At 44.4% G+C, this 26,255-nt stretch overlaps 1 protein-coding gene across 1 annotated transcript in view; it reads right to left on the reverse strand.

Moving 5' to 3' along the window:
* Positions 1-2,421, reverse strand: part of LOC142564884 (lysosomal acid lipase/cholesteryl ester hydrolase-like) — a 33,628-nt gene extending 31,207 nt beyond the window's left edge. Inside the window, exon 1 of the mRNA XM_075676075.1 lies at positions 2,209-2,421. Within this exon, the coding sequence (XP_075532190.1) occupies positions 2,209-2,331 (123 nt within the window). The 5' untranslated portion in view covers positions 2,332-2,421. The remainder of the gene's footprint in view (positions 1-2,208) is intronic.
* Between the last annotated feature and the right edge of the window lie 23,834 nt (positions 2,422-26,255).

Genomic DNA, 26,255 nt, shown 5'->3' on the forward strand with positions numbered 1-26,255 from the left:
ACCGAATCACGGCCATGGCGGCCGCATATCGATGCGGACGAAATGCAGACGCCCGTGTACTTAGATTTAGGTGTACTTTCAAGAATCCCATGCAGTCGAAATTATTCTGGAGTTCCCTACTACGGCACGTTTCATAATCAGATCGTAGTTTTCTGGCCCACGAAACCCCATAGTTAAATTTAATTTATTTATTTTATTTAAATGCTTTCCTTGGTGGTACGTGGACGGGCGTCGGTAACACATGGTGTTGTTATGCGGGCTGCCTCATGTAAATACGCAAGTAATGGTCGGAAGGCGAGCTTATGACAGAGTCTAGGTATCGACGAAACATAAAGCAGGACCAGAAGAATCTAGCCACGGTATAAGAAAACTTTGGCAGGCGTTACAATATTCAGATGAATACGATCGAAGACAATGCCTTTCTGATTGAGCTGGGGCGGACAATGCGCGGAAATCACTGCCCAAGGCCCACTACCACGTTGCTCCTCGCGTGAGGGGAGTAGAAGGAGCGTGGACTCCTCCATATTTTTCTTGCTGCGTTATCTTCGGGATCGGCGCGCATTCTGACGTTTGAGGATGCGGTAATTAAAATTAAATAACGTCTGTGGCTTTACCTCCTACCTGATGTTGAGGCACGCTGTAGTAATGTAGTGGCGAAGTACCGTAGTGTCCATGGCATATAGGTTACATTATCTGGCTTCTGTGCTGGAGGATCCTCTTTTAGAGTCCAGCGCCAAGGGTTATTTCTAGTAGTAGCACATAAATACCCCACAAAGTGGGTGGGAAAACGACGCCGCGGTAGCTCCATTGGTAAAGTATCGCACGGGTAATGCGAATGCATGGGATCGTTCCACACCTGCGGCAAGTTGTCTGTTCATCTTCTTTCAATTCAATTAATTTATCATGTTTTTAATTCAATTAGTAAGTACATATAATTTCCCCTGCGTTGTCCTTGCTGTGTTTGTATGTTGGCTTCTTATGATATGATGAATAAAAATGAGGTCCCTCGGTTGGCCCCCTTGGTTCATGTTCGTTAAATATACGTATATATATATATATATATATATATATATATATATATATATATATATATATATATATATAGTCTCCCCACGGGCAGCTAGTCTTACCATGGGCCCACTTAAGCGCATACCCAGTAGCACATATCTGCCGACATTTTAGACTTCACTACTTTGAGATCGGCCGATATAACAGCCTAGAAACATACCCGATAACGAAACGTAATGGTGACCTGCTAAGGCAGATACGGTCTTTATCATTTTGTCACGCGAAATAGAGGCAAGGTGACAAACTGTCTGCTCCTGAATATGCGTAACGATGTATTTTACTAATTATTAGTGTCAGCAATTACTGTTGCCTATGATATCGCACGCTAGGTTGCTGCGGTTTTGTTAAATGAAGTAAATTTTTTCTCCACGCTTTCTCTTCTACATTGACACGCCGTTCCGAAATTTACACAACTCGACGTCTATTTACATTTTCTAAGGCTCTACACAGAGCGAACATTCAGAGTCGAATCTCCCTCTCTTGAAAGCTAAAGTGAGCTAAAACACACATTTGCGGGAATATTAGGTGTGCCCGTGGTATAATTAAGCATAAAATGTTGTTTAACGTTCGAGCCGCATCGGAATTTGTTGCCCTCGCAAGAGACTGTGGGAAAATGCGTACGCGCATACGAAGCTACTCATGTTATCGCTGCGGAATAGCAATCAAGTTCGAATCAGTCCTGGAAACGCCGGTTCATTTTGTCATAGCGCTAAACTAGTAGAGTACTTTCCACTAACTGTTATTGGAAGGTACCATCACCAAAGTAACGACTAGGTTTGGTTACGAAGCCACAGTGTTACTCTATAGAAAAGGAAAGTTCACAAAGACGATTTTTTTTTCGAAAAGCATAGATACACCATCAAGAACAGACTGTCATGTTTAGGCGAGCCAGTGCCACAATTCCGATCTTATCATTGTATGTGCTGTTCCGTGCGAGACACTTGGTGCCGTGCCAGTACAATAAAGTGAGCTTTCTTTTGAAAGCAATGCAGCTGGTTTTTTTTTTTTCGACGTAATAAAGATATTCATTGTCCACACTTGAGCCCTACTTTAAGGAGGATCTCTCGCGCGGGCAGTTCGTTCACAGTGGTCGGAAAGATTGCAATATTTTGTCACAAAGACTAGATGCGTCTGGCTTACCGTTGTCATCTTTGCCTGTTGCTCTACGTCGGAGGCATACGTTGTCAGGATGCATATCGAAAAAAACGTTAAGAAAGCAATAGGCTTCCGTAGAACACGCCAGGGCGCCCGCAGAACACTCATTCTGCCGCCTGAGCTGCGCAGAATGGGCGCACACGAGGGAGCGGAGAGACGTTCCAAATGTGCGTTGTTGTGTCCTGTTTGCTTTATTTGCACGTGCACTCTAGGTGGCCTCCTCTCCTTTCACCACTATGATATCTCCATTTTTGTTGTTGCTCGAGCTTTAAACTTTGTCGACCTACGGAGAAATGTGCCTGCTCATTCAGAACAGCTGTTCAGTGGAAAAACGAATGAGCTTCACCAAAAAAAAAAAAAACACCGCCAGTGCAGCTCTTTAATTTTATATTCACGCTTGCCGGCGAATGAGAAGTGCGAAAAATGACCTGAGTCACTCTTATTTTGCAAAAACGTGATAAATAAGTGTGCAACCACAGAATGGGATGTCTTTTTCTCAAAGCGAGGGGACTATGCTTTCACTGTTTTCCTTTCAATTTGTTAATCTTATATTTAGTGTATTTTATTTGCCCTCAACATATGATTCCTTCAATTCAATATACATATAGCAGTCCGAATTTTCTCAATGCTTTTCTTGGCATCTGCTATGTTGTCTTGATGTACTTGCAATGAGCAAATATCGAGCTCTTTGGCTCTCCCTGGGATTTTCTTTCGGGGGGGGGGGGGCAATCCAAGGTAACTTTTCTATGCAAATGAGGGGGGTACTTTTACTAGTAAAAATGAGAATAACACCCGCCATTCGCCACAAAGACGCGTAAACCCGCAAAGAGGAATGAAATAAGGTATCTCACAGGTAGTACGCCTGTGAGATACACCTCTTCTTTACTTGGCAAAGAGGGAACCACAAAGAACGAAATCACGCAAGAAAGAGGCGCAGGAAGAACACTGCCAAGGAACAAGTAAACAAGCGAAAGCGCAATATAAAGATATCTATAGTAGAACGTAACTTAAATAACAGCAGTTGGCAAACAAGGCACGCGGACCGCGGGGGGTTGTGTTACTCCGCCAGCCAATCACAGAAGTAAACAAAATCGTCGTCATGCGGCCTTTTCAAAATGGCGTTGCACTTGATACCTCCGGAGCGTCTGCTGTTCTTGAAGAGTCTTTTCGTCGACGGAAGCAATGAGGTGTGCAACAGACGTGGATAAAGCGTATGGAGTCTGAGCATTTCACTCTTAGAAAGTCTACCCGCCTATGGTGCTGGGGTGCTAAGCACGAGGTCGCGGGATGGAATCCCGGCCACGGCGGCCGCATTGCGATGGGGACGAAATGCTAAAGCACCCGTCTAAAATTTAGGTGCACGTTAAAAAACCCTAGTTGGTTCAAATTCCCGGAGTCCTCCACTACAGCGTGCCTAACTATAAAATCGTGGTTTTGGCACATGCAACTCCATAATTAATTAATTCTTCATAAGTCTGCGGTACAGTTCATTTCTCTGCTGAGCCCGTTTTACTCATGAAATTTCACTGCAACCTGAAGTGAAACTTGACAATAAATAGTTCCAGCAAAGCAAGCATTTTATTTCACTTCAATGAACGATTAGGCTTTCGCCATTCCACTATAATAGGCGAGGGAAAACACATAAATTTACGCGCTAATAATTTTATTTTTGGGGTTACTACCTTATATTGGTAACAGGAAAAGTTTGAAGTACGAATGATTTTCAGCCTCGCGGTGGAACAGTGGCTGGTGTGTATGAGGGCGTGGGTGGGGCTTAACTGCAGACTTATGTTGTATCCGACTATAGAGTACCCGATGTTTTTCTTTTTTTAATTAGCTCTGTAAGAATTATAGAGAAATGTATATTTGCGGGAAAATCACAGTTCTTGTGGATCCCTTGTTTACTGCTCTACCACGTGAAGTGCAAAAACCGACTCGTATTGTCATTCGGGAAGTTGCGTAATGATGAGTGGCCACCAGTCCCGTACAACCACCCAGAGGGCAGGACGGTGTGGTTCTAGACGTACTGCGCCCACCGGGGAAGGTTACAAAAGCACGTACATAAGCACAGCAGAGAAGTGGCTACGTCAGGCGGCTCGACTGATGACTGTAGAAGTGTCATTCAAATACACAGAAATGTTCTCCACTTCCGGCTGCGTTTTCTCTACTTCCTCTTTAAATAAAAAAGATGTTGATCCATAAATACTTTCATAAACAATGGGGGAAATTTGTTAATTTTCGCTTTTCGTTCCGGTTTGGCTGTTGCCTTGGCTTAATTTCTCAACTCATTGCAACTCTTGTTTCCAATTGTCAATATTGCACAAAAAGTGCTGTACAATTAGGGAAAACCCAGATGAGGTAACGGATGACGCTCATGTGGCTTACGGGTTTAAGTGTTATTGCAGGATTTGATGATGGACGCTGTTTCGCATTATTTTAATTTGCACTTTATTTAGCCCATATCGCGGGTATATATATGGTTGCGACGATCTGCCAGCGTCGCGGCGAGCCGTCACGCGAGGTAATAATGAAGCAAAAGGACCAGTTATACTCAACTGGCGTTTTTTTTTCGGCTGCAACTTGTTCCTCAAGCGTACAGACTAGCCGACTACGAACCGAATCCCTTTCCTTGTCCCTGGATCAGTCTAAACAAAGAAGGCTGAACTAACGAAGCAACAGCCATGAGCGAGACCGTTGAATAGATGGTGACAACTGAACGCATCTCCAGTTAATTGCGCGGGCACTGAATCGATGAGAAAACTTAACCTTCACACCCCAGGAGATGCCGATAAATACCGTCCTCCAAAACGAGTGAAAAATGCAGCAAAATGTTGACGACCGGATAGCTGTCAAGTCTGAACATTGATTTGCCGGCGCTTTAGTAATGTGCGGGAGGATTGGTGGCGTGGGTGGGAAGGTGGGGGGCGGGGGCTATGCCGCCTAATTTAGGGGGGGGGGAAGGCAGGCCCCCCCCCCGGGCCCCTCCTCTGGGTACGTGCCTGGCTCTCCCTATTATTCTCGTTCACTGCGCAGCGAGCACCTCGAATGCCGGGACGTGATACGCCAGAGCTCATTGGCATGTTGCCTTCTCCTAAGCTCACGTACGTTGTGGCAGCTGCGGTAAAAAAACACATGGTCTACGTCGGCCGCTGCGGCCGTAAGTGGTGGCTTTGACAAACACTACCACGGAAGTGCAGGATGTTTGTAGCAGACGGACGTGTTTTTCCAGGGCTCCGTGGCGGCGACGAAAAGTTTTTTTGTGTGTGTGCATGCTTTGAGCTTGCTTGTCTTTTCAGACCTGCTGTTTACTTTTTTAGCCTTTACATAGTGAGTTGGAAGCGGCAAGCTTACCAGCTATTAGGTTTCTTTTTATATTTTCTATATATATTTTGGGGCGTGTGTGCCTGTGCGTATCGGGTATAGTTGGTTTTGTAGGATAGTCAAAGCGTACATTCATGCGACGTGCGTCAACAGCTGTAACGATGCGGAATGTGGAGTCTTCATAGCTTTTATATAGTAGAGTGGAAGCGGAGAGAGTATTTGTGTTTTCTTTGTGTGCGTGTGATCGTATCAGGAATATTGTTGTTGTAGGACAGTCAGAGCTTGGCCGCGTGTTCGCAAACGTACGCTCGTATGTCATACGTTCAGTCTGTAGGGCATTTATTGCTTCTAAACATCGCAGATAAAGAAATTATGGCATTTTAAAGATCGGCTTTCGCTTCTAGGTACGTGCTCTGAAAGGTTCGGTTTTAACATTAGAGAAAGCTAAGCGCAACATATGGCAAAAAAAAAACGCGATAAAGCATGCCGCGGGCGGGAATCCCTCAAGGCAGACGAGGGGAAATATGCAAATGCAGAGGAAATGGAGTCGTTCGGCAGACACTGTGTTGTCGATTCTATACTAAAGAAAAATGAAGTATATCCAGGGTAAGCTTGTAAAACTGGTCGAAGAGCTCAAAAACATGACAACCATTTCCCTCTGTGAAGATGGAATGGCAGTGAAAGCTGACGACAGTCAAAGCTCTCAAACGAAAAGCAAAGTGCTCTCGCTGCCATTCCATCTCCTCAGAGTGGAATGGTTGTCATTTTTTGCGTTGCAAGTCTAGCGTCGTTGCTCGTTCAGAGGTGCCCGAGCTCGCGATTGTCGTTTTCGTTCAGCATCGCGGGAACGTTCATCGTCGGTGGTCGTTTCGCACCGGCGCCGTTTACATTCTCGTTGCTGTTCCCTCAGGCGCTCCTCGTACGCACGTTGCTCTTAGGGTGTACGAACCATACGTGTCCGCCGCATCGATAACGCAGTTGCTTTTAGCGCCGATACCTCTCCTTCTTATATACTGCGATAACCTTGAAGTCACGACATTGTTCACGGCGAGAATTCTAATCTGTTCCGAATTTTCACATCTGCACCACCGCACTGCACTCGTATGGGTTTGTTAGAAAACGCGAAGTCCGTTTCTGTTGACGGACGCCGGAAAAACTACGGAAGGTTAGTGATATACAGCTCTCGATGCAAAATGAGCTCAATATGGAGCGAGATGCTCGGAAGGCAGTAAAGGAAACACTTCAAGCCATCACGAACGAAAACGGTAACGACGATAGAACGCCGTCTCGCGGCGTAACAGGACCAGGAGTGCCAAAAAACAACGTGGAAGGTGTGGAACTTGCGGTTTTGGAAGCTGAAAAAAGGCTTACCTGCTCTGCGGCGACCACAAAGCGGAGACAGGAACGGAGGGCCCTATGTCCCGTGTCAAATCCGAGTCACGCAGAAAAAGTTGGCAAAGGGAATCAGGGAGAGGCCTCGACAGTAGGAGAGAGTGAAAGGGCCATGTAGTCACCGTTGACCTAAAACTGAGTTGATGCTCAGAGGCCATTGGGGAGGGAGCGGACAAAACAGTGACAGGACGTTTCCAGGGCAGACATTGGGCTCTGTTAGGGAGCGAGTTAGAGAAAAGCTTGCGGATAATGGACTGGGACGAAAACATTTAGTAGTAGCGGCTGTGCTCAATGACGCGCTAAACAGAAAGGGGGCAAGACTAGACCAGCGTTTGGCGAAGGGGGTAAGCAGACGGCTTGCGCGAGATGGCCCCTCGGGAGCAGGTTGTGGTGTGAACGGTGCCGGTGGTACTTTTACGTGACATTAACGTAAAAAGCGGTTAATACAAAGAGCGGTTTCGGCCGCTAATGAGGCTGTATGGGAAGGGAGACGAATGAAATGTTTCGAGGTTGTGCAAATAGACAGGGAAGTGAGAAATTACAGTGGTTTTCAACGAGACGGAACCTACTTGCAGCACAAGCTCGGACGAGAAGTAGGCTGCTTTTTTTTTTGGCGGGGGGGGGGGGGGGAGGGGAGGCCTTGGGTGCTCAGAATTCCAGGATAGGTTGTAGTGAAGAAGAAGGTCCCCTATGGGAAATTCACACTAGGATGACGGTAAATAACAGAATAACGAAGAAAATAGGACAGAAGAGCGCTCACCATGCAATAGGTTACACAAACATTCAGGGCAGCAGAAGAAAAGCCAAATGGTTATAGATTGAGGAGCAGTTAAATAGAGAACAAATAAGTGTGTATGCGTTCAGAGAAACGCACCTTAGAGACTCAGATGCGCCACCAATCAATGAGAATTATTTTGGAGACGCGTGCAACAGAACTAAATCGGAAAGAAAGGGGAGTCGCAATACTCATGCATCAGGGAGCCAAATGGGAAAGAGTAAATTCAAAGTGTCAAGAGCACCTTTGGCTATGAGGCATAGTAAGCGAAAAAAACTTGTCGGGGCGTAACATATTTGTGGACGGCGAAAAATAGCCAAGAATTAAAAGTTAGTAAAATGCCGAAGTGCTGACATTAACGCTTTCGGGAATGCTGCCAAAATTGTTCTGTTAGGTTGCTTGAGTAACCATATAGAGAATCTAGATGGTTATACCGACACCAACAAAAACTTAATGCTAGATTTCTGCGAGCCAGATCATGTGTGTAATCAAGTGTGATGACCAGATCACGTGGGAAGCCGGAAATAAGCAACGTACCGTTGATTACTGTCGGATGATCAAAGGAATTTGAGATAAGTTGAGAGTATGGTTATTGAAGAGAAAGGATATAGTAACATAGGGAGTGACCATAAAGGCATCACCTTGAAAGTGCGATAATTAGAATCAGTTTTATGAACAATATCACTACTTAATAAAAGAAATGTGCACGAATAGCCTCTCAACACATTTTGACACTACTTGCAAACATTGTTTCCAATAATGAATGGCTGATGTATGGCTTACATTCAAAAAACCCTGAATAAACGGTTGTTGGAAGTGGCTTTTCAAGGACATGTGTGCTCTACAAAGATGTAGAAGGACACTTTGCATGGAAAACATTGCTGGTTATAGCGCGAAACATAAAAGTGTTACATGAATATACTGCGAAAACATACCAAATGGTAGACAAGCGAAAATCACAGGTTATCATGTAGGTTGCCTCTGCGAAACTGAAAAGAAAGCTTTCATAACACATTCTGATAACGCATTTCTAACTTAACACAGTTCTGATTGCTTGCGATAGTTCGTATAGCAGACGGAGAACAGTAGCCAGATTTATCAGTCAATTGGGAAATTTTTGTTAATTTCTATTATTCCAAAATAACGAATAGCTTTTTTGCGCTAGACTGTATCTTTGGATTTGTATTCGAATCTTCGTATATTCACCCACGCCTAGTAATTTTCCTGGCGCTTTCTTTCGCTTCCTTGTCGGTTGGCCTAGTATAATCGTATTTAACCAAGAATTGACGCTCGTTTTTCACCTTACCCTTCTCGTTCATGATTTTAATAAGCTATAGATTGACACTACTGCAATCGCTGCGGTGCTCAAGCGGAGATATCGTACAGTGCACAACACAGCCCCAAAATAAGTAGTTATAGGGAGTGCCAATATGGTTTCCCTTCTTTACACTGTCACAATACGAAAAAATACTGATTGTGTAAGGATGAACGGTATTCCTAATCACGAGAGCGCTTGGTGTCAAATAAGACTGGGAACTACTTTAGTCGTAATAGGAACAACCAATAGATCCCCTAATGCACCGATCGAATATTTAGAGGCCATCCAATGCTCCTTAGAAAAACAGAAGGCGCGAAACCAGAAGTTAATGATTGCCGGGGACATTAACTTGCCTGGGATTGACTGGAACTTGATTACCATAGAGTTACGGGAACGAGCTGACTGCGAAGTGCTGCTCGACCATGCTTTCGCTAACGATTTAACAGATGTGGTACAGAAAAGCACTCGGATAAGGGAACAGTGAAGTCCATATTGGACTTAGTCGCTCTTCATGGACGGTTTGAAAATTATAAGGTAGCAGTTGAAGCTGGCATATACCAGACCATCAACTTGTATTTGTTCAAATCGAAACCAAGGTCCACGCAACAAATCTTAAAGCAAGCACTGCGCACGTACCCAATGTTGATAAAGCTGACGACACGAGCATCATTGATTATTTGTCGTTTCATCTCGAGAGTCTGAGCTCTGACGATGACGTCAATGCGTTGCGGGCAAGATTCAAGACCATTATCTTGCACTGCGTAAACTCATTCGTACAATTAAGGAAAAAAAGAAGAAATAAGCGTAATCCCTTGACAAAGCGAGAGATTGTTCGTCTGAAGAGAAAAATAGGAAGACAAAAGAAAGTAAATAAATCCTGAAAAGATATCTAACCTATCTGCACAGCTGCGAATAAAGCTTAGGCAAGCGAAAAAGAAATATCCCAAGGAAACACTGCTGAACTTCCGAACACTTTCGCAACATATTGGCGTCAGTTGTCGCAAACCACTCAAAGCCTTGTTGTAAACGACGAAATCATAACTGATTCTTCAAAAATTGCGTCTTACCATATAACAAGGTCTTCCATTCTGTCTTTCAAAATATTTTTAATTGTACTACTCCAACTACAGTAACATCATTTTCACACGAGTCTGACATTTCAGTTAAATCCCTCACCTTAGAACTGTTTTTCTCGGCGAAGACCCATAAACACGAAATTCCTTTTCGTGCTATAGTGTCAGAGAAAGGGACTTGGTTGGTCTGTGTCGCTAGTTACCTACAGAACTGCTTAGCTTCACTAGTTTTTTCAGACCCCTTTTGGTTACGTAATTCTCAGGCACTGGTTCAGTATTTGAGAGAGGAAAATCCTGGTGATTGTACAGCTTTTAATATGGACATCGGAGACCTGTATTATTCCTTGCCGCATGACGGGTTGCTAAATTCCGTAAATGAGTGCATTAAAGAACAAGTGCAAGAGTCGGCTTTTATTGACAAATGCGGTGTTTCCACGGGAGCTTTTCTAGAAATTCTTTCAATGTACTTGAAGTCGACGTTGATTGGGTGGAGAGATGGCGTTTTTCTCCAGAAACCAGGCATTTGTATTGGCTCAAAGGTTGCCCCTATTCTTAGCAACATTTATCTGAGTAAGGTTGACAACTGCTTAGAGAAAGCCTTAGGTGATAGCGTTATCAAGATATTTCGTTACGTTGATGTTTACCTGATTTTCTGCAATAGGGAAGAATTCGATTCCGCTGCTACATCATTAAGTGAGCAATTTAAACTTTATGGGGCAAGATTAAAGTTTACCAAGGAATTTCCTCAGCGACGCGTAACTCAGTTTCTTGACATTTCTTTGATCTTCGAACAAAATCATGTTTGTTGGCAGTACTCCCCAAGATCTTCGAAGCCGTTGCTAAACATTCAATCCAAGCATTCTAAATTAGTAACAAACGGAATTGCCATGTCGTGCCTTAAGTCTTCCCTCCCCAGATCCTGCATCCACAAAATGAGCGCCAGTTTTAATGCGCAGGTCCGGCGCCTATTAGAAGCAGGTTATCCTAGTGTAGCGGTGGCCACTGTGGCTGAGCGCCTAAAGAAGTCTGTTTCGAGAGGGACAGACGTGGTTACAGAAAGCAGTAATTGCAAAAAAAGAGTAGTGGCTATTCCGTATATTCATTCAATGTCACACAGGCTTAAAAAAGTTGCAAGTAGATATGATGTTAATGTTGCTTTCACTGCTCCCAATAAGCTAAGTAAGATATGCGCTGCCGTACAGAATAAAAAGGAGCGGGTAAAAGGCAAAAAACGAACAGATATTTGTCCAGTAAAGCACAATAAGAACAACAGTTTTACTGACTGTCGTATGGGTGTGGTTTATAAAATTTCCCTTAGCTGTGGCCAGTTCAGCGTAGGGCAAACGGCACGGTGTATCAATCAGAGGCTAATGTAACATAAAAGGTCGTTAACCGGTGGATCGCCTTCTAATCTTTCGCTACATTGCCGAGATTGTAACTGCACGCCAAAGTTAGATGAATGCGCGATATTGTACAGGCATAAGAATGAAGATACGCGTCTTATGGTAGAGGCATGGCATATCTATAATGGTGGAAGTGCGTGAGTGAGTCAGCCTTCGATTAATTTACATAAGGAAGAGATTAAGTGCCTTAACAGTTATCTCTCACGTAGACCGGCACGTGTACCCGACTGACACGTGGTGTTACCATTCCTGAGCATGCGCAGATGAGTTTTGTGTCTTCTTTCTTTTTTTCGCCTCAGTGCTCCCTTCAGTTGATAGTCGGCGTTCGTGTTGTCCCCTTCTCTACTCTTGTGTCCTGTCTGCATGCCTCACTTCTTTTTTGCATAATGAATATGGGACCCCTACGAAAAAGGATTAATTCATAATATTAATCGGGTGCAAAGAAGGGCGGCTCGATTTATTCTTTCAAGGTACTCCCGTACTGATTCTGTAACAGAGATGCAGCAAGAACTAAATTTACCCCCTCTTCGAATGCCGTCACATAGCCAGAACAAAATTCTTGTTTTTCGCTTTCTCAAAATTTATTTAACTTTGATGCAGCGCAGTACCTAATTCCGCGACAATTCCGGAGCCTACGATGTGACCACCGTAGAAACTTTCTAGTATCTAAATCTCGTGTCCACACATGTGCATACTGTTCTTTCTCTAGAACCATAAGAGACTGAAATGATTTGCCGGATGCTATTTGTGATTCTGAAACTGTAGAGCATTTTGAAACCAAGGTTACAAAATATTTTCTAAGTGAATCCTCATGATCTAGCATATCTCGTGCAAGTCGTAGAATGTAGTATTGTTATGTATAATGTTGTCATGTACCGGCGTATTCAGCATGGTATGGCCGATGGCGAAATGTTGCCATGTATGTGATGTACTATGTATCATGTAAATTGTTGATTGTGGTATTGTAGTGCATTTTTTCGCTGTACATTGCTGCTTTATGTTTGACATGACGGTTGTCATGTAAGACTTTGTATTACCGTTATGTACAACGTCACGGTGTGATTTCTAAATCTGTATATGAGCTATACATTGCGACTTTATGTGCACAATGATGGGTTTTGTGCCATATTTGCACCCCACCCCTGTAACGACCCAATCGGCCAAAAGTACTTGCAAAATATAATACGTAAAAATAAAAAATAAAAAATATTTTCTGGGCTGTTTTCTGCAACCTTACATGTTATCACGATTTATTAAGTAGCATGATGTGGTCTTTACATAATTGCAATGCCGTAATGCGACTGGAAATTAGGCCCCGTATCTGAGGGCTCACAGTTTTTCAAGTTCACATACAATTTATGTGATTCCATCTTCGCTGTTGATTTGCAGGGACTTCACCATCCGTGCGTTTGTGAACTTCTGACTGCATCTTCTTATTTTCGCTTCAGTAAAAAAAGTTGGCTTACTGCGTGGGAGCAAATGACGTTTTTTAAGCGCCATAAGGCACTGGCCTCGACGAGGTGATCATGATATGTGGATTCAGGAATCAGTGAAGTTCTAATCTCGTTTTCTTTCAAAAGAAGGTATCAAGAATGGTCACATTTAGTTCTTTCGTTTAAGAAATGGCCAATTCATTCACGTTCTTAAAATTTGACCAGCCTTAGATACATGTCACATGAATTATATAAGAAGCCGAAGGGTGATTATAAGTGCGCTGGCAGGCGTCATTGCTTTTTCTCCGTGTAATGTTATTCTGAGCACCTGGGTTTGCCAAAAACACACTAATTTGTTGCACTGGATTGTATGATATCAATCTTGATTATCTTAAACAAAAGCAAAGAAAGATAAATTGAATTTCTGAAAGTGATATTTTTTCAAGTATACAACTATCAGAAAACGGTAACAATGCTCAGACTTACTAGGCGGCCAGCGCCACAAAGCAGAATTGCGAGACCAGTTTCTATCGACATTTATTTCTGCAAAATGATCTTCATGTGCAACCGATGGCTGATAAGCAAAAGCAACGTAATACTAAAATAGTGAAGCAAGAATGACGCGCCTTGGTTTATTGTGTATAGCAATGCAGGAGCTCTCTGACTCTGTCTCTTCAACACACCCTATCAGTACTATACACGAGCGCTCGGGTATCTGATAAGCCTGTACTCGCATATAATCACTCGGCTGTATTTTCTGTGAATAAAGCCTCCCAGCACGTCATGCATAAGTACTGGATATATCCAGCAAACCGGCATACCTTAAGACATTCCTTCAGCAATAAAGTCTTTTACTACTCAACGAGCGGTTGCTCTCCGCAAACACTCGTATTTTTGTTGTAGCTTCAAAATATGTCTCATACACAAGGACAGGAATATGCTAACATGGGACAATAACCCCGTCAGAATGCCATTTTATTACCTTTCAATTTCTGCCCTTGCATCTTTCTCACCTTTACGTTTTGTCTCTGGCTTTCTACGAGCATTGTATCAATGTATTAAGTTATTTTTCTCAGAGAGAATGCAAAATAAACTGAAATAGTAATGGGAACACTTACACACAGGAAGAGACAACCAAATAAAGATAACCATTAAAAGACATATTGTGCCTACAATGTTATTTTACTGTACAAAAAATGCATACCATTGCCGGCATCCCTAGCATCGCAAACGTCAGGACTCGAAAATCACCCGACATGATTACCCAGGACAAAGAAAGCTTGATTGATTAAGGTAAAGCTAGTTACTTTTGGGGAAACTTTGAGAAGCATTCTTTGGGGCAACGAGAAGAGGCGTCAGGAAAGTTCCCATGCACCGCAACTTCGTCATGCCGATGCGCATAATCCGATGTTTGATTATTCGCTGACGGCTCCATTCTTGAATTTCAGGTGTCAACACGCTCGTAATGTGCGTGGGGCGCAAAAATGCGCAGTTTGCCAAGCGCCAAAGCCACGACTGTAAATTTTGAATGGTCAACCAGTCCGATTCCGCTATGCACTGCCCGTTGTGGATGAAGATGAAATCTTTATTTTTCGCTAGCTTGGGGAAAGTGTGAAGCTCAGGAATGTAATGCGGCCTGATAAGGGCGAAGCGATAACGCCATGACACTGAAGGAAACAGTGTTACTCTCAAATACGAGCGTAGCAAGCCCAGCTTCGAGAGTGCAGATACTGAGCTGGTCAAGACATGTGAGATAGATTGTGTGCATTTGACAACAGAGATGTGTTTAGCTAGAAGACACAGGAATAAAAATAGAATCACGCAAGACGCGAGAGCAGCTGTGAAACAGTTTAGCATTTCGAGGAAACACAGAACTCGGGGAATGCTATGAGCCTGAGCACAGGGAAGCAACCTTCATTTCATGTCGTTCAGAGAATATAATGGGCTACATCGGTGCGCGGCCCATTTTTGAGATAATTACTCTCTTTTTGTGGATACACCAAGCGACGTTGTGCTTTGTCGACCGTATCCTGCTTTCTGTGTGCCATGTGTTTGTAATATTTGCTTGTCTCTGAAACCGTCAGGTACAACAAATGGTGCGAAACAGTCGTTGAATGAGCACGGCGGTAATAAGCCGGATGGCCACCTGCCGCCAAAGCAATAAACGCTGCCAGGTGTTGCTTGAAGCAACCGTTTTAAGTGAGCCCCGTTGGGGCTACGTGGTACTTGCCACACAACAGAGAAATCAAATAAAGCACACGTGCAAATCAGCGAATCAACAAAGCATTGCTGGGCGTTTATTACGAAAGCAATTGTCACTGTCACGGTGGCTGACACTGTCGTTGGAAGTTCGGCTGCCGAGAAGTTATACAGGAGTGCTCAATTAAACGAGCCGGAAGACATTAATGCAGCAGCATCATCGGCCGCCTATTATAATTAGATTTATATACTGCACCATACACTACCAACATCGCAGCAGAATACACACACCGGTTCTCACATGACTCTCGTAAGGGCGTGGGGCGCTAGACTTCTGAGTGGTCAGCGCATACTGACGTCACGCGCTCCAATAGTGGCGGAAGCTGTAGAACGCGGGTTCTGGCGGCACGGAGGCCTGATGTGCCGGACCGCTGGCGATTACGCACTGTGTACTTCCACACTCCAGCCATTAGCGCACGAACACAGAATCCTTTGCACGTGACCAACGCGCCAGCACCTGCTTGGCACGGACACATAAGTTGCCAGCAGAGGTGGGCAACCTCACGAGCTTCCCACCTTCTAATGCCAAACGTCAACCTCAATTGGACTTCAACTTCACAAAGTTCGGTGGGGCTTCAGTGAGGTTGGCGACTGGTAGAAATATTATGACTCAGGTTTTCTTTGTAGAATCCAACCTCATAGGTGAGCTTGAGTGATGCAAGGCACACTTTCAAATCGAGTTTTGTAACCAGTTTTTTGCCAAAGTCGGCGCTGCGGAATGCTCTGACGACACGAAATTTGGACACAAAATAAAAAAACAGGCTTTATAGTTTTTCGTGCATCAGCTGCAATAGAATGGTCTACATGACTATGAAACAGATCATAAGGTACGGGCACCACTTTTGATCCTATATACACGCCCAATTTCTGGATATAAAGCTCACACTGCCACCTAATTATTATTGAAGGTAAATATTATTGTCGAATTTCAAGGCAAGACGCTTTGAAACTACACCCAAATTTATTGTCATCATTCTCCTCTGTATCACACCTTTTACGTACTTCAAGTAAGCTGTATGATTGCGAAAGAAAAGCTCTTCAACACCAGTGCTAACGCTGCAACAGCCTCCCGGGTTCTGTCTTTTGAAGAAGTCATGTACTAACAAAGGATCTACGATGCTTAATCTTGAGGGATGCTTATACAAGAAGATTGAAATTGCTGACTGCCAAGTGCCTCGTTTCGTAACGAACTGCGTGCTTTCTTCATGCCACTGGTGTCATGCGCATCTTGCTTCTTAATGGTAAAGAAGCACTCCAGCTTATGTTTTCGACTGCAGACTTCGCAACTTCAAAATTCAGGTTGTTCAACAGATTGACGCTTCCTCTTTTATACCCACAAAGTAACGTTCCGCAACTTTTTTTCTTTTTTACTGCCGACGTAGTCTTCTCCGAGAACGTGCTTTCGGGCGCAACAACAAAGTGCCCTTCTTTGTCTGAAATTAAAATGCCTGATTGGTTACGAACGAGAAAGTTGGCCAAAGTAAAACAAAAATGATACCGCAGCTATCCCGTATGTATTCACCACTAACGTAACCATGCTTTCACAACATGGGGTCCAGCCTTCATTAGCGAGGTCTCACGACACAGGGTTGCCGCATACCCAAATGATGTGACCTCCTTTTCTTGTAGCAAAATAATCGAAGAAGTTAAGCAGGGCAGCGACAGCTCTCAATAAAAAAAAAGGAGCGCGGTAAGTCTGCTGTGGTGGTGTACGCATAGAGCGTATTACGTGGGGCTAAGCAACGTAGGAAAAAAAGTTGGGAGTCAGGGTAGTTTTTCTTCTCCGTACAAAGTTGGACGCGTCTGTCCCTTCTTGGACTGAAAACCAGTAGATGGAGGAAACAGGTCCAGGCAGGTTTGTACGATGAAACAAAAGGAGCCGCTTGTTCAGTGAGCGCTGGCCCCCAGTGCCCGACCAAGTGAGCGAAGTTGAACGTGTGAAAAAATGCGGATTATCAATGACTTCGAAATACGTTCTCTTGCACTTGAGATGTATTACGTTTGTGCGCCATATTACAACGTAAAAAAATTGTACAATATAGCGAAAATAAAAGAGTTCCCGTATTCAGTACGGAAATTTTCTGGGAATGGAAGCCGAGATTTCTTTCGTTTGGAAAAGTAATTTTCTTTCGTGTTCTTGCGGACTGAGGGATTTCTTTTTTATTTCCCTTTAAGTTTCCGCCACTTAGAGAAGGAAATATTATTTTTAATTCAACACTCAGAAAATCAGTCGTGTTGGCATAATTCTTGGGTCAGTTCACCGTTAATATTTGTGTGTCAGTTCACCATGAACATTAATTAGGCAGGCATATGTAACACACGCCACAAAGTTCGTTTTAATATCTTTAAACGATGCAGAAGCCTGGCGGCCTAATCAATGAAATTCAAAGTGTGGTAGCATATATATTCACACAAATGATCATTTTTTTCTGTCATTAAGTGCCGCTGTAATGCCATTTCTCATGTGTTTCACTTAGCGCCATTATCAACACATTTGTTTACGCCTTCTGTTCTCCTGTGCTGAATTGATAATATATTGAAGTGGCCTTAAAAACTCATCTAAGCAATGGATGCTATGTTAAAGTGTGCTTTTGGGCGCGTCGTTTCGATTCCTAAAAGTTGTAAAGGAAAGGAAGCGTACGCGATAATGTATGCAATAAATCGGCTGTCACAGAGCTTTGTTTTTCGCTCTGCCAAGAGCTCCTTTTACATAACAGTTTATCTCTGTACAGATATGTTTTTTTCTGATTCTTGTAATAATAGTTAATTAATTAATAAGAATGCTTCTTAGACAGCGTACTGTGTAAACACAGAGCTTTGAAGAAGAATCACTATAAAACGTGAAAAGATTTATCAGACGGATTATTTCCATAAAAACTCATTAGAGAGACTGGATTATCAGATAAATACTTATTACATAAAGATCGCTTTATTTTAAAGGATCAAAAATATTTCCGATACTTCACAACTGAATTTCACACTGCCCTTTCTTTATCACTCTTAATTTCTTCAGGCGTAAAATCCTTCCTGGATGAATTTTGTGGGTGTACACTTATGTCGCAAGGTGGCACTAAATAGATAGTGAACTGATAATAATTTTGCTCATAGGTTATTCTGGGCTAATGGCTATGAAAACTACTCCGAGCACTCCCCTGCATTCACACACTATATTGCATCAGGCTCATTTATAGCGGCGGGTCTGTCAATAAAGTTCTGATTCCCATATCCGCGGCTAACACACAGCGGTTACCGTTTGAGCTTACGTTTTCTTTTTTTTGAAATTTTTATCTTTGAGTGTTCAGGTACATTGCCTACAGCAGCTGTTGCCACGATAACCGCAAAGAGCATCCTGGCGTACTTTTACTGCGCCTCGATAGGCGGAAACCACGCAAACTCACTAAGCACCGAAAGAAATCAGGGGCGCCTTAACGTAAAGCTGTTCTAAACTTTTTCTATTATAATTCTGCAATCAACCCTCCGCGATTGCTCAAAATCTTTGTTGGATTTCGCCTGTCACGCGACGTCACGAAACCCGCAATAGCTCCCAAACTGATATGACGTGTACACACTGAATATGCATGACTCGACCGAACAATGCAACGATAATTATTTCTGATTCGACGTCTTTTCGACATTAACCCTCTTGTATTCATCAAAAGGTTTCAGGCTGCAGCCTCTTTAGCCTGTCTGTCACTCGGCGTCACAAAACCACGATAACTAACCTCATCAAAGAGACGTGTACGCGTTAAAGATGCATTAATGTGCCAAACAAAACTGAATTCTTCTTTTTCTGGATAGTTGGAGACTGCCCCATCCCGAAATGAATAGAAGATAGTTGCTGCCGATCGTTCAGGCACTGGCTACTCGCACCTGCGAGAGAATGTGGGTTTATTTGCGCATAACAAAATTTCTTGCCCAAGAGTATGAACTTATCGACCTTTTCGGCACGTGCACGACATCGCTCTGGCAAGTCGTCTTTGTCGAGAAGCCGTTTTAGCCGCATTTTTAACCCAGCGTCGCACGCCACCGCTATCTTCCACCACCCACCTCAAGCCAAGTAAGGGAAAGCGGACCAATCGCAGACGCCAGCAGCACGCTCTTCATCCGGTTATCTATTTTCACTGCGCTGGCTCGGCCCCATCAAGCAAGGACAGGAAAGTCAGGGAGGTCAACCAGAAGAGCACCCGGTTTGCTACCCTACACTGGGGGTGGGGAAGGAGGACTAGAAAGAGGAAAAAAGGGAGAGAAGGAGGCTTTGAAATCACAAAATACGACCCATTTCTCTGTTGGCTCTCCGGTGACATACGTCATAGCGGCATGAAGAGCTGCAAGCTCTGCCGACGTAGATGTAATCACGTGTGATAATTTGAATGTAACCGTAACCTGCTTAGATGGAACAACGAATGCGGCAGTTGAGCTGGTAGGTGAGGTCGAACCATGGGTGTATATATGTATCTGTTCATGATACGTCTGGTGCAGTAATACGAGCGTAAGTTGCTTCAGAGCCGGCGATGGATGATTGGACTTTTTTGTCATTCCGGGAAGAGCAAAATTCCCTAGAGGCTGTTTATGTAACGCTGTCAGTCACGGCCCAATGCTTGTGTTGACGGTTACGTAAACTTGACGTTAGCAGATTGGAATAAAAAAAAAACCATACTAGAATAGTTTTATGTTATAGATCCCCATGCAAGCCTATACTTCTGATGCAGCTTTTTTTCTGTACATAAACCTCCATGACAAAAAGTTTTCCGGCTATCTACGCACCTAGCTCCCAAGCGCTGCGCTGTTTGCGCCAGCAGTTGTTCTCGCCCCCGCATTCTCAGATTGAAGCACAGGAAAACTGCGACAGCATGTATGGAATGCCATTATGCTACACTAGGCTCGGAGCGTTCCTGCACCTAGGTAGTCTGCCGAGGCGGGACTGGTGTGCTCATGCATGTTGTGCTTACTGGTGGCCCACCGGTGCCAGATGTTTTGTTTCCTCATACTGACACTCCGTCGTATCGTCACCACCCTACAGGCGGCGCAGATTCTTTTCTAAATGGTTTAGAAAAAATTGCGCCGGGGTATCTGGTGGAGAGAACCGAAGCATTTGCTTCTTGCTCCTATACTTCACTTCTATAATGTTGGCTACTGCGCCACGAATGCTGATAGTTATTCGGAAATACAAACGAAAATAGCGTTCTTATACATGTGCTAATCCCTCTGTGGTTTCCAAGATCAGGATCACTGGCGGGTTCACAATTTTTTCTTGTCTTTTCAAATTCCGTTAAGCTTGAATGCACGGTCCGCTGGAACATTTACAGGTAGCTTGCAAACGTTAGACCATTACTAATAAACCTCATTTGGATTAGGAAGTCTCAATCCAGGTGTCTATGGGAAAGAGTACATTGCAATTAAAATTTGAGACAATATGATGGGGTCAGTTAAGAGAAAGTGTTACTGAACATCGCCAGGAGCAGTTGTGATCTCGAAATGGACATGATATATCTCACCTTAATTATTTATTAATAATGATCATCATGACAATGCTTACCTTTCTGGAAGTTACGCCCGGACCATTTTCAAGAAATTATTATCACACAATGTTTTCACATCTCTACAAATCTTGAAGTCAGAAAATAAGCGGTTGTACTTTAAATTATCATTGATCAGTCATTCCTGTTGGTGACGGTTAAAAAACCTCGAGCAACAACATTGTTGAGAATATACGAAGTCACCATAGAATTTTGAAACAAGTTAAAGCAGAAATAAAGTACTATTTAGGATAGAGAAGCTACAGGAAAAGAGAAATGCGCCGGAAATACTATCTGTACAGAGCAGTTGAAAGACTGCTGACTCTGTAACCCCCCAATAGCAATAAGATACCCATTCAATAAAAGCGGTCGGCCATTTCTTGCAACGCAAACTAATAATTAAGCGGACGATGAACTTGTAGAGCACACAATAATTTTATCACATAAGTATAATCAAGAAAGAAAGACAGCCACAAGCATAGGCTAACGTAAGCATCAGCATGACCATCATCAGACTCAATTTTACTTCTTGTTTCACCACCAGGGCTTTTCCAGGTCAACTTTTTGTTCCAACGCTTCCTGAAGAACGTGTTCATTATTCAAAGCTTATTCCTTTCCGCTAATTCTACCAACATCCCTCCTCGAATGTACCTAGAATCCACGCCGTAGTTGCCATTTGCTTGTTCACCAGCCTGCCCTTTCTCCACTTCTGCAGTGAAGTCGCCCATGACTACGGTATATTGAGTTTTCACTTTTCTCATCACTAATTCAACATCTTCATAAAACTGTTCTATTTCTTCATCATCGTGACTGCAGGTTGGAGCGTAAGTTTTTACTTTTATTTTATACCTCCTATTCAGCTTTAATACGACTACTGCTACCCTCTCATTATTGCTGTAGAATTCGTCAATGTTGCCCGCTATGTTCGTATAGATTAGGAATTTACCCCAAACGGTTTCTTATCTGGTAGTCCTCTAAAGCAGAGGACGTGGTCACTTGTCAGCACTGTATAAGCCTCACCAGTTCCTCTAACCTCACTAATGCCAACGATATCCCAAGCAATGCCTGATATTTCCTCAAAGAGTCCTGCCAGGCTAGCTTCACTAGAGAGGGTTCGGGTAATAAATGCTGCAAGGGTCAGTTTCCATTGGCGGCCTGTCCGAGTGCAGAGATTCTTAGCACCTTCTGCTGCGTTACAGGTTTGACCGCCGCCTTGGTAAGGTGCTCCGCAGCTGCTGGGTACTGAGGGCCATAGAGTAATTGAATGAGTCATTTGGGAGGGAGTGGCCGAATAATGCACCAGGGAGGCCAATTATCGTTCTGGTGAGGGAGTGTCTTGCTGAAGATTAGTGGGTCTTCCTAATTTGGTTGGACCTGGATTAGTATAGCCCCACTTGTTCTCGGCATTTTTTTCGGTGGCAGGCGCCACTCGAGGCCTGGAGATATAGTGTATTCGGGGAGGTGAATTCGTGTTTACCACCTTAAAAAACGCAAATAAACAAAAACGCGCGCGCGCGAGAGAGAGAGCGAGAGAGATAAGATAATGCAGAGAAAGACAGGGAGGTTAACCAGAGGTAGTTCTGGTTGGCTACCCTGCGCAGGGGGGAAGGGTTAAGGGGGATAAAAAGAGAAACAGAGTGGAAGATGGAGATAGAAAGGAAGAGAGGCAAGCACGAACAAAGCGCGTACACTACAGAGCGGTAGGGGCACCATTCTTAGAGTCTGTCGTGAAGCTCCGTAGACTGCAGGAACTTATGCATATGAGTTCGCATATGAGTTCGTAAAGGCAACGCCTAGATAGAGATGGTAGAGCATGGTCTCTTCACGTCCTGGTAACCCGGGCGGGAGGTGCATCCGTATGTCCGGAGACCACGAACGCAACCGACACATGGTGAAAACATTTCAGTCCCACAGGGGCAAAGTACAGTCACGGGACATCAATCGCCGCCCAGCCGCAGCGTCTGTTCGCGAAAGCGGGATGAAGACTCGTTGACCACTTTCATGCGCAGATCGTGCGGCTTCGTCGGTGTGGTCATTCCCGCTGATGTTACAATGTCCTGGAAGCCAGTGAAAGATTATGTTGTGTCCCTTGTCATGGCTTTGATGATATATGTGCCGAGTTTCTGAGGCCAGTTGTTCATTGGGTTCGTGGCACATTGGGCTTCGTATGCAGTGCAGGTCTGCCTGGAGTCACTAAAGACTGTCCATTGTTACGGTGGCTTCTCTTTAACGAAATCAAGTGCAGCACGAAGCGCCGCGAGTTCTGCACCCGTCGACGTGATCACACATGAAGTTCTTAATTTGATTTCCTCAGATTTTGCCGGGATGATGACTGCAGCAGCAGAGCTGTTCAGTTTTAATGAACCATCTGTGCATACATGTTGCCGGAATCTGTGCACATTGTGAATGTGCTCCAAGGTTGCTTCTTTCAAAGAACGCAATGGCGCTCTAGCTTTCTTTCTGATTCCTGGAATTCTCAGTCGCACTTGCGGCTGGTGCAGACACCACAACGGATCTGATAATCGTGTAGCGGGTGTAAATTCTGATGGCAAGTAGGACTGATGTCTTACAATAGTTTTGGGAAAAGTTGAAAGTGGCCTTTTTGCTCGCAAGCAAGCAACACGGTGGGAGGGAATCCGAGTCAGGTGTCGGATGTGTGCTCTCAGGACATCTGTATCAATGTAGACTGTCAAAGCAGCGTGTCTGGCTGTGGCCACTGTCGCAATCGATGACGTAGTTTTGGGGAGACCGATACAAGTCCTGAGTGCTTGGGCTTGCACGCTCTGGAGCTTGCGGATATTCGTAGTGCAAGTGTTTCCTAGTACAGGTAAGCTGTACCGCAGGAAGCCCAAAAACAGTGCTTTATATAGTTGCAACATTAACGGTACTGTTGTGCCCCAGGACTTCCCGCCGAGAAACGCTAGAAGGTCCACAATGGCGGCCGAACGCTCTGTCGTGTACGAGATGTGAGGGCTCCAAGACAAGTCTCTATCAGTGATGACGCCAAGAAATCGGTGCGTTCGTCTATATCGTATAATTTGCTCATTAATCCGCAAAGCATACGGGGCCATCGCTTTGCGAGTAAAAGCAACGAGTGCACATTTCTCAGCGGAAAGCTGCAGGACTTATCTTCTTAGGTATGTTGACACAGCCGTTGAGGCTTTCTGAAGTCTTGCGCGGACTTGTACACGTGTCACGCCTGAAGCCCATATGCAAATGTCGTCTGCATATACGCAGAGCTGAACGGTTTGCGGTAACGAATCAGCGAGACCAACGAGCACCAGGTTGAAAAGGGTAGGGCTGAGTACTCCACCTTGCGGTACACCACGACTGGTATAGCTAGGCGGCATTGGTTCGTCTTCAGTCAAAATCAAAAAAGATCTGCCATTCAAATAGTTGCCTATCCAGCGAAAGGTGTGGCCACCAATGCCTACAGCTTCTAAGGCGGCCAGAATTGCATGATGGTCTAGATTGTCGTACGCGCCCTTAACATCAAGGAATAGGGCCGAAGTCATTCGTTTCAGGTGTTTCTGGTGTTGTACTTATGTCACAAGGTTGATAAGGCTATCTATTGACAGGCGGCCGCGTCGAAAACCAGCCATTACCTCTGGATAGACGTTGTAAAATTATAAGTACCATTCTAACCGCGTAAGGATCATTCTCTCCATTACCTTGCCGACACAGCTGGCCAGCGCTATTGGACAGTAAGATGACAATTTCAACGAGGATTTACCAGCCTTGAGGAGGGGAACAAGCCGACTGGATTTCCACGTTGTAGGGACCAGGCCGTCACACCATGATGCGTTGTATAGGCCAAGAAGGGCATCTCTGGTCTCTTGACCAAGGCTTGCAAGCGCAGGGTATGTCATGCCATCATGTCGTGGTGACGAAGTTCGCCTGCACCCAGCAAGTGCGGCGTCCAGTTCTTCGATGGAGAAACGAGCGTCCATACGAGGATGTCTGGAGCAAGGGGGCACAATGGGAATAGGTGGAAAGGTGAATACGTGAGCGCCGGACCCGCGATCGTTGCGCAGTAATATTCGGCTACATCGACTTCCCGGCGTTCTTTATGGTGGGCTAGAGATTTAAATGGACGGCGCTGTTGAGGAGCTGTTCGAAGTCCACGGATTGTTCTCCAGACAACAGACAGACGTTTACGCGGGTCGAGAGACTCACAAAACAATTCCTAGCGTTGATTTTGCAGTACAGCAAGGCGACGCTGAATTGTTTTTTCAATGCGTCTAGCCTCTCTGAGGTAGTAGAACGATTAATTCGCCTGTACCGTCGCTCCGCTAGCCAACGGATTGCACGGATGCTCTGTATTCCCGAATCGAAATCTGCATTTCTCTAATGGCTGAAATGAACGCATAGCATCCTGCATAGGCTTGGCGATCTCAAATCCTAGTGTCGACCAAATGCCTTCGTGGCATGCGTCTTCCATAAGTGATTTAAACATGGGCCAATCTATTGTTGTTGAAAATTTAATGGAACGGATTTGGTGAGTCCTCTTATCTTCAGGTAGGTAGAAATGTGGTCGCTTCTATGGGTTTCTATATCTACGAACCAATGGACGCAGCGAGTGAGGCATCGCGAAACAAAAGCTAAGTCTAAACAACTACTGTACGTCCGGCCGCGCAGAAACGTGGGACCGCCATCATTTAGACAAGAAAGTTCACGGTCGCAAGCAATGGATACGAGGTTTCTTCCTTTGGAACTTATCTTGTTGCTTCCCCAAAGTGAATGATGCGCGTTGAAGACCCCAACAACAATCCATGGACCAGGTGTCGCATCTATAACGTCCCTCAGTCTCTGCCTATCGAAGCGACTTGATGGAGAAAGGTAAGCGCCCACTAAAGTAAACGCAAGTTTTTGTTTTTTCACGGTCAAACACACATGCCGATTACTCTCATATGGCCGCACTGGATGAATAACGTAAATCCGTTCACACCGTGTGTAGATGATCACTTCTAATGTCATTAAAGTCGATGACATATGAGATTCATAGCCTTAAATCCGGACGGGTATCTGTAGCTTCGGTTCACAGACAACAATGGGGAATCGATTGTTGAAAACGTAATGGCGAAAATCAACGCGGGATTTCAGGCCACGGGCATTCCATTGTATAATAGATGCTTCCTTGACTTGTCTGAAGAACGGCTGACGCGGTAGAGCCATTGTGCTTGCTACTCGAGGCTCGCAAGAACCGGATCCAGGCCGTCCAGCACTTGTAGTGCACCTCGAGCTGATGGAGTCTGCATGTTATTTATCAACACGCGAATGACTTTCATTAGAGATTTTTTTATGGCGATTACTTGCTTGTCTTGACCTCGTGCGTGATCTCTGCCCCCATCGGCGTGTCGGTAGTCCACCGTCAATCTTTGTTGGGCTGGAGGACTTTATGTCGGAAGTGCAGGCCAGTCGTTTGCAGTAGAGGTATTCACTGCGCCACCAGACACGGTGTTGTTAGTGTGGGTGAGCGCCTTGGGAGCACTAGCCTCAGGAAGTAGCGTCTGTCTTGAGACGGTATCAGTATTTTTAGTAG

The sequence above is a fragment of the Dermacentor variabilis genome, chromosome 11 (genome assembly GCF_050947875.1).
Source record: "Dermacentor variabilis isolate Ectoservices chromosome 11, ASM5094787v1, whole genome shotgun sequence".
NCBI lineage: Eukaryota > Metazoa > Arthropoda > Arachnida > Ixodida > Ixodidae > Dermacentor > Dermacentor variabilis.